This window comes from Ochlerotatus camptorhynchus, unplaced genomic scaffold (assembly GCF_037179485.1).
Source record: "Ochlerotatus camptorhynchus isolate MF236.1 unplaced genomic scaffold, CSIRO-AGI_Acam_v1.1 ptg000102l, whole genome shotgun sequence".
NCBI classification, from domain to species: domain Eukaryota; kingdom Metazoa; phylum Arthropoda; class Insecta; order Diptera; family Culicidae; genus Ochlerotatus; species Ochlerotatus camptorhynchus.
Genome location: NW_027040592.1, coordinates 4,628,213 through 4,637,440, shown reverse-complemented (window position 1 = coordinate 4,637,440; position 9,228 = coordinate 4,628,213). Strand labels below are relative to the sequence as shown.

Genomic DNA, 9,228 nt, shown 5'->3' with positions numbered 1-9,228 from the left:
CTTCTCTGAGCTTGCCTGACATCTAGCCTGAATTTCTCTGTAATTCTCAAAAAGTTCTCTCATGGATCTTGAGTTTCTCCAAGATTTTTCTGGACTTCTCCAAAGTTATCCGAAGCTTCTCTGAGCTGAAGAGTCTTTCCCCTGCTATTCTCTAAGGTTCCCCTGAACTGCTTCAAAGTTTTTCCGTAATTCTCTGAGGTTGGACGTCTCATAAGAATTTGTACGAAATTTTCCTTAATTCATCCGAGATTTTCTGGATTCTTCAACTACACTGAAGTTTAGTGAGCTCCTCTGAATTTCCCTGAAATTCTCAGAAAGTTCTTAAGTTTCTTCAAGGATTTCCTGAACTTCTCCAAAGTTTCTCTGAGCTTGCCTTAGATGTGAAGAGTCTTTCACCCTACCATTCTCTTAGGTTCCGCTAAACTTATCCAAAGTTTTCCTGTCCTTCTCAACGGGTACTTTGAACGTCTCTGAAGAGTATGTCTGAGATTTCCCTGAATTTATTTGAGATTTCCTGGATCTTTCTAAGGATCCGTCAACTGAACTGAAGTTTTGTTAGCTCCTCTGAATTTCTTTGCAATTCTCAGAAAGTTCTCTGAAGGACCTGGAATTTCTCCAAGATTTTTCTGGAATTCTCCAAAGTTATCTGGAGCTTCTCTGAGCTTGCCTGACATCTAGCCTGAATTTCTCTGCAATTCTCAAAAAGTTCTCTGATGGACCTTGAATTTCTCCAAGATTACTCTGGACTTCTCCAAAGTTATCCGAAGCTTCTCTGAGGTGAAGAGTCTTTCATCCTGCTATTCTCTGAGGTTCCCTTGAACTGCTTCAAAGTTTTTCCGTACTTCTCTGAGGATGGACGTCTCAGAAGAGTCCGTACGAAATTTCCCCGACCTCATCTAAGATTTTCTGGATCTTTCTGAGGATCCGTCAACTACACTGAAGTTTTGTAAGCTCCTCTGAATTTCCCTGAAATTCTCAGAAAGTTCTTGAATTTCTTTGCAATTCTCAGAAAGTTCTCTGAAGGACCTTGAATTTCTCCAAGATTTTTCTGAACTTCTCCAACGTTATCTGGAGCTTCTCTGAGCTTGCCTGACATCTAGTCTGTGAAAAGTCTTTAGTCCTACCATTCTCTGAGGTTCCTCTGTACTTTTCCAAAAAAATCTGCCCTTTTCTTAGGCTACTTTAGACGGCTTTGAAAAGTCTGTCGGAAATTTCCTTGGGTCTTTCTGAGGATCCGTCAACTACACAGAAGTTGTGTTAGCTCCTCTTTTCCCTGCAATTTTCAAAAAGTTCTTGAGATTCTCCACGGTTTTCCTGAACTTCTCCAAAATTTCTCTGAGTTTATCTTAGATGCCCCTGAAGGGTCGGTCTTTCATACTGTCATTTTCTGAGGTTCCCCTAAACTTCTCCAAAATTCTTCTGTCCTTCTCTAAGGTTATATTGGACGTCTAAGAAGAGTCTGTCTGAAATTTCCGATGAGTTTTCTGGATCTTTCTGAGGATCCGTCAACTACAGTGAAGTTTTGTTAGCTCCTCTAAATCTCTCTCCAATATTTTCCTGAAATTCTTCAAAGTTCTCCTAAGCTTATCTGAGTTTGCCTGACATCTATCCTGTGTCGGAAGACTCTCGTCCTACCATTCTCTGAGGTTCCCCTGAACTTCTCCAAAATTCTTCTGTCCTTCTCTAAGGTTATATTGGACGTCTAAGAAGAGTATGTCTGAAATTTCCGATGAGTTGTCTGGATCTTTCTGAAGATCCGCCAACTTCACTGAAGTTTTGTTAGCTCCTCCGATTTTCTCTGCAAATCTCAGAAAGTTCTTAAGTTTCTCCAAGGTTTTCCTGAACTTCTCCAAAGTTTCTTTGCGCTTGTCTTAGATGTCTCTGAAGAATCTTTCAACCTGCCTTTCTCTGAGGTTCCCCTGAACTTCTCCAAAGTTTTTCTGTCGTTCTATAAAATTACATTGGACGTCTCTAAAGAGTCTGCCTTAGATTTCCCCGAATCTATCCGAGGTTTTCTGGATCTTTCTGAGTATCTGTCAACTACACTGAAGTTTTGTTAACTCCTCTGAAAGTTCTCTAAAGGGCCTTCTCCAAGATTTTTCTGAACTTCTCCAAAGTTCCCCGAAGCTTCTCTGTGCCTATTTTAGCTATATTCTAAAAGTCTTTCTAAGGTGCAATGAAGTTTTCTAAAGTTCAGCTCCTCCGAATTTATTTGAAAGTTCTCTGAAGGAGCTTGTCTGAGCTTGCCTTAGATTAGTTTTTCTGATGTTCCCGACGCTTTTCCGAAGTTCTCCGTAAATTGCCGGACCTTATCTGAGGCTGCCTGAAGTGTTCTTAAATTCTCTGATTTAATTTCTCTGTAATTTTTTGAAAGAGTTCTTTGAAGTACCTTCCAGCATGATTCCATTGAACTTCTAAAAAGTACCCCGGAGCTACTCTGAGCTTGCTTTGGACGTCTGTGTAATGCCTTTCGGAGATTTCTTGAACTTTTCTGAGCATCTCCGAGTTTGCCTGAATTCGTTTGAGGCCCTCGGGATTCAATTAAAGTTTCCAAAATTACTCTGAGGTTCACTGAACTTCTCTGATATCTCGAAAGCTTATCTGAGATTTTTTGAAGTTCTCTGAAATGAAACTCTAAAGTATCCTGAACTTCTTCGAGGATCTCTTAAAGAGGCTATTTTAGGTTTCCTGAAGTTCTCTAATGTTTTCAAAACTTAAAAACGAGATTTCGTTAACATCTCCGGAGGTCATCTGTGGAGTACAGTGAACTTCTTTCTGGTTCCATAAAGTAATCCCAGCATCTCTAGAATTATCAAAGATTTTTTGTGAAGTACTCGGATTTCAGAGCAGTTTTATGAAGATATCTGAGGTTCCCCTGAACTTCTTCAAAGTTTTTCTGCCCTTCTCTGAAGTTACATTGGACGTCTCTGAAAAATCTTTCGGAGATTTCCCTGAACTTCGCTGAGATCTCCTGGGTCTTTCTGAGGTTCCCTCAATTATAACGAAGTTTTGTTAATTTCTATGATTATCTATGGCGGACCTTGAATTTCTTCAAATTACTCCGGAACTTCCCCCAAAGATCCCTAAAGCTTCTTTGAGCTTGTCGTTGACGACTTTGGAGAGTATTTCTGAAGTTCCCTGAAGTTTTATAGGGTTCTGTAAACATCACTACTTCTCCGAAGTTTCCTGATTCATTGAAGCTTTGAAAACTTCCTCTCAGGTTCCCTTAAGTTCTCTGGTTTCATTTAAGGTTCTCTACAGTTTTTTGAAGTTCTATGAACTTCTATATGGTTTCATGAAGTCATCTCTGAAATAATCAAAGGTTGAAGCTTATGTGTCCAAACGACCTGATATTCGTTGGACTTTTAGGTATGAAGTTCTCGCAACATCTCTGAAGCCCTGTGAACTACTCTAAGGTTCCTTGATTTTTATTTTTTCGAGTTTCGCTGTACTTTCATGCAGTTCTCTGAACTTATTTCAAGTACTCTGAACATCTCTGATTTCGACTGAATTTCTCCAAAGATCCCTGCGAGCTTAGACGTAGCTGAAGAGCCTTTCTGAGGTTTTCTGAAATTTTCAGTGGTATGGACTTTTTGGTGGTTACCTGATTTGTTAAAGCTCTTAAACCTTCTCTGAGGTTCACTGATTTTATCTGGGGTTTACTCTGAAGTTCCCTGAAGTTTTCTTAAGTTCTATGAACATCACTACATCTCCACTTCTCTGAAGTTCCCTGAATTATTGAAGCTTTTAAAACTTCCTCTGCGCTTGCCTAAAGTCGAAGACAACAAATCAAGAAGACTGGCAACTCTTCTATTTTCTCATAACGCTATGAGACAGGTACAATCGCGTCATCTGGCGCTCAAAGGTAAATGTTTCGAACGAATTTGATAGCAAAGATTACATCCTCAGTTCTCTGATTTCATTTGAGGTTTCCTGAAATCCTAAGAATATCTTTGAATGTATCAAAGGTTTCCTGAGCTACTTTGGTATTTAACCAAATTCTTTCATATTTCCTTATCAGAGGCTCACTGAAGCTTTATAAACTTCTATGAAGCACCCTGAACTTAGGATCCGTGAAGTCAGTTGATTTTTTTTAATCCAACACGTTCTCAAAGTTAAACTTTTATGAAACTATGCGAAAGTTCTGAACTTCTTAGGGAAGTTCTGAGATTTTCATTAGGAAGTTGTAGCACAGAAGAAGCTGCGAGGCTCGGAGAAGGTTCGATGAACTCTTCAGATTTTGACCGTGCTTTAGAGCGACTATGCGCTTGGAAAAGTTCTCTGCCCACTAAAGACCTGTTTCGATCACTGACGAAATTCGCGGATCTTCATAGGAATTTAGTACACTTCTGAAAGGAAAAAATATACTAAATAGAGATTCAGCGAACTTCGAACATATTGAAGGGGTTCAGCAAACTACGCACCCTTTTCTTCAGGGAGACTCCTAAACCTCTCAAAACTTCCACCACCTTGCCACAAGTTGCTTGAAGACCTAAGGGTGTTTAGCGATCTTCTGACAACGTCGTGGAAGTTTTGAGAGGTTTTAGAAACGATGTTCCAGATACGTATCTTTTTTTCCAGCGAAATTTCTGGCCTTTCAGAGGCAACTTAAACATTGCTACGATTGGGAAAAGTTACTTATTTCCTAAGTGTCCTAAGATTAATAGCCTTCTGGGAATGCTGCTTTACTTTCGTTTGACTTCAACAAAGACTTTTTGCTGAATCTCGTAAAATCCTCACTGACCCAAGTGAAAATATCTAGAAGAAAATAAATTTTGGTCGTTTCCGAAGGATTCCTTAAATTTCTAGGCAATTTGAGTTAAAACTCTGACACCATCGTTTCACATTTTCCAGCACTCAACTGGCTTCTTTCCGAAATGCTTAAGATTGCTGGAAAACTTGCCACTCTTCAATTCTAACCTTCTTGTTTACTCCGGGGGCCACCTTCAACCCAAGATTGTTTTAAAGCAGCGGGGATTCCAACCACAAACTGCCACCAGAAACGACCCACTCCGTTTGAATCGTTAGCTCAACCGCCCTCTCTTGTCACACTTGCTTTGGGTTGTTTTTGAACAATTGGTTTACATATCATTAATTTATTAACTGTGTGTGTGTGTGTGTGAATTATTTGCTCTCTCGTTTAGAACGAACAATGGCATATCTGTTTTGCAGTGTTCTTTAGTTTCATCTTTTTTAAAGTAAATAAAACCTCGGTTCTCCTTCCATTCCCGATTGCCAGCACGATTGCATGTTCCTCTGCTCCATATCTCCTAAATGAGTTTTAAATCTACTTCAAAGATTTTGACATATTTTCATTAACTACCGTTTTGCTCCATCGATTTCCAGTGTTTCACTTTTGCCCTCTCTCTCTCTCTCTCTTTCTCTCTCACTTGCTCTCCGTCGTGCCTGGGTGACAGACAGATTATTTGGCATCACCCCGCCACCGGTGCAGGATCGGTCGTCGCGACGTTCTTTCTACTGGACGACCGGTTCAGGCGGTGGCGCAGGTGCTCGGCGGGGACCGGCGCCGTTGCCGTTTGGCCGTACTTTACTTGTGATTTACAAAGTCATACTGCGTCGCAGTGTTGCTGAAGCTACCGTTGCGGCTGCCGTGGAAGTGCACATTCTGCCACTTGTTGTCCTTTTTGTGCCATACCCGGGTTTCCTCGGTTTGCACCGTGTGCGGGTGACCCTGCTTGTCGACGTACTGCGTTAGCCGGACGTACGCGATGCAGGCCGTGTCCTCGCCGAAGATGTGCACGTGCGGGTTCAGGATCGTCGTGTTGATCGCCTTGTTGCTCTTTCCGAGCACGTTCTCAAAGTTAAACTTGTGAAAGTCCATACCCTCGATTAGGTTGCCCAGGGCTTCCGGCTCGAACGAGGTTAGATGCGGATCGCAGATTTTGGTGTACGTCTCAAAGTCCCCGTTGTTGATGGCTTCGATCAGCTGCTCGGTGATTTTGATAATCTCCTGCCGGCGGGCCTTGCAGTCGTCGTCCTCGACCGTGGTCGAGGAAGAGTCTGTAGATTCTTTCACCTGCGAACCGTCGCCCTTCTTGGCCATTATGCTCTTGCTGGAAAAGTTCCGGGTCGCAAGCATCGTTGTGAGGATAGCACCTTTGAGCTTGCGCCGAGCGTTGAACTTCTTCAAGCAATCCACGGTCTCCTGTCGGTGCACGACCGATGCGACGCGCTCGCGTTGACAGATCCAGGGGTGTTTGAGGGCTTCGGCTGCCGTAATTCGCTTATACGGGTTAACTGTCAACATTTGGTTTATTAGGTTTTTCGCTTCTGGCGTTACGGTGTCCCACTCGGGTGACGGGTAATCATACGTTCCGGCCTTGATCTGCACGTACAATCGGTGCTGATCTTCGTCCCAGAACGGAGGATAACCAACTAGCAGAATGTACAGGATAACACCGCAAGCCCAAATGTCGACCGCTTTCCCGTACGGCTCCTTCTTCAACACCTCTGGCGAGAGGTAACCGGGCGTTCCGGCAAAACCGAACCATGCCTGCTGATCCCCCTGGACTTCAATCGCTAGACCGAAATCGGCCAACTTCACCGCCGCACCTTTGGCCTTACTAGCTAGCAGTAGATTCTCCGGCTTCAGATCCCGATGCACGACCCCATTCTGATGGCAGTGATTGACCGACTCCAAGATCTGCTGTATACAGTGCGACGCGTCCGCTTCTGAATAGAACTCCCGGGCAACGATATCCTCAAACAGTTCACCACCGGTCACCAAATCGAACACTAGATAATGGTAGTTCTCCTCCTGAATACTGTCGTGCAGCCGGACAATGTTCGGATGTTGCAACTTGCGGCATATCCGGGCCTCTCGTTCCAACTTTTGAAAATCTCGTGACGTTAGCTTCTTTGTGTTGATGATCTTGGCCGCAAACTCGAATCCTGTAGACTTTTGTACGCATCGTTTCACAATCGAGAACGCACCCTTGCCCAGTTCCTCCTTGATCTCGTAGTTGTCCGAAAACCGGGTACAAACTGGCTGGGCAGCCATCTCGTTCACTAGGCTGGAGAGAATGTTGCCTTCCAAACACTAACCAAACCACCTTCCGAAAGCAACCGCGCCGACAAGCAGCTAATCACTAATCACGTTCCACTTGTTGGAATTGGAATTACGAAGCTCGCCAACAGTCACGAACCACTTCGCGCGCGCACGTGCAATTCTTCTTCCCCCTATTTATACAGGTATTCTTCGTTCTTCTTGTGCAGGTGTCGTGGATGTATGTGTGTTCACCAACGACGGGCCTCACTCCGCCGAGATGACGATTTAATCGATGTTGCTGTTGTTGTTGTCGTGGGAAGCGCTGCAAGCCTTGAGGTTGTTACAGCATTTCTCATATTTCCCCACGACCGGCTCTAGAAGGGATGATGATTGTTCTGCTGCTGGCCGGCGGCCGTTTCGTCCTGTGGGAGAAAGTGAAGTAGAAAAAGAAAGAGAAATTAGATATCTTTCCGACCATGCGTTGGAGTTGGTGTTGGTGGTGGTGGGGAGTGATTTCGATTTCGGGTTAATGCTCCGCGGGCTTATATTTTTCGGTATCACACAATATGATTATGGGGATTTACTGTAAATTGAGTTTCGTTGAGCCAATCGCGACGCCGATTGGCTAGCAGTAGGTGGAAAGAGCGGAACGGACGGGGTGGAGGCGGCAGTTGATCCACTCGGGTGCTGCTGCTGAATAGGTCGAGTGGGTGTTTGCCTGAGAAAGCCGAAATGTGGTATCTTTGAATTGGGCACTAGCACAATAGGCAGTGGAGAGAAAGAAAAGGGGGAAGACACACTCAGGCGAAGAAAGATAATCCGCTTTTATTGCTCTTTCCGGTGTTGTATTTTATACGTTCCGGGGATCAATGTTTGGAAAGTGGCAACGACGGCGGCGTCGGTTGGTCTGGATTGATCCTGATTGAAAGATGGTGTATTTATTGAGGCGAACGACGCAACTTCTGAAGGAGTACGGTCGCTTGTTTGGAACTGGTTTTATGGGGTGTTTTCTTAATCTCTGCAGACGTGGCCTTGGAGGTTTTAATTTCCAATCAAACCAGATGTTTGGACAGAATCATAGGAAAACCACACAAACCGGTGTTGACGTTCCATCGATCGATACAAACTCAAAATAGATGTATTTACTAATTTTGTATCGTCGTATTTTATTCAAGATTTAGTTGGTATCTGAAACAAAAACCACACGCAAAACAAATGGTACGAAGATCAAATCTAGCGTTCATAATCATAAAGGGCCTCTTTTGTTAATAACTCGTCTGGATTGACGTTTCTCTGTGCGTTTGATGTTGATTTTGCTAGCTAATACAACCTTCCACTACATTGTATTGTGATAATTGCGGATAATCGGTTCACTGTTCGGTTCGGTACCTGTGGTAATGCGAAGAGAAAATCGATTAAGAGAATCATCGCATCATCGCAGTTAGGCCTTTAGGATTCTGAACGCTAGAAATGCAGGGTGTCCATCCAACCGGGAAATCCGGAGCAAATGCGGGAAAACCCAAATTGCACCGGGAAAGATCCTATATACCCATCCCTAGTACCAATGTTGGTTTTATCATAGTCTTGTAGGCCATAATTTGGTTTTGAAGAATCCTCTAAACCTTTATAAAACTTGCTGTATTACTTGGAATCAATAAATTATATATCGTATAGGGGAAAAGGCTCTAATGTTGCGTATTGGATCTAAACATTGGGCCCATCGATGAAAATCTCCTATTTTTCAATTTGTCTTAAAGCAATGCGTCATCTGGACAATACAAATGAATATCATTGGTTGCTGGTGAAAAATTGGCGAAACATGATTTCCTTTAAAATGTATTTATGGGCCCAATATTAAGGACACTTATACCCCGGACAGACTATGGCTTATATCATGTAATATAGGCTGTCTTGCAATGAGCACTCATACATAGGATTCCCAATGAAAACTAGATGTATGAGTGCTCATTGCAAGACAGTCTATATTACATGATATAAGCCATAGTCTGTACGGGGTATTACGCCGACATTAGGGATATTAACCCTTCATAATAATATTCGGTAAAGTATCAAAAATTAACACAATTAAAAACAAATCTATTGTTTGTTTTCACTCGCAATCTGTCGTGCACAGGGCAACCGCCCATTTCGTCGTTGTTCGTATCATGATAGCTTACAGAGTAATTTTTCTTTTGGTGTCATTGGAAGAACAATGTTTG

General features: G+C 42.9%; 1 protein-coding gene across 10 annotated transcripts in view; it reads right to left on the bottom strand.

Annotated features, from left to right (window-relative positions):
• Window positions 1–4,106: 4,106 nt before the first annotated feature.
• CaMKII (Calcium/calmodulin-dependent protein kinase II) overlaps window positions 4,107–9,228 on the bottom strand; it is a 173,516-nt gene continuing 168,394 nt past the window's right edge. For all 10 annotated transcript variants that reach the window (XM_065219317.1, XM_065219315.1, XM_065219316.1 and 7 more), the window contains one exon: window positions 4,107–7,431. In XM_065219317.1, coding sequence (XP_065075389.1) covers window positions 5,549–7,021 — 1,473 coding nt within the window. In that variant the 5' untranslated portion in view covers window positions 7,022–7,431 and the 3' untranslated portion in view covers window positions 4,107–5,548. The remainder of the gene's footprint in view (window positions 7,432–9,228) is intronic.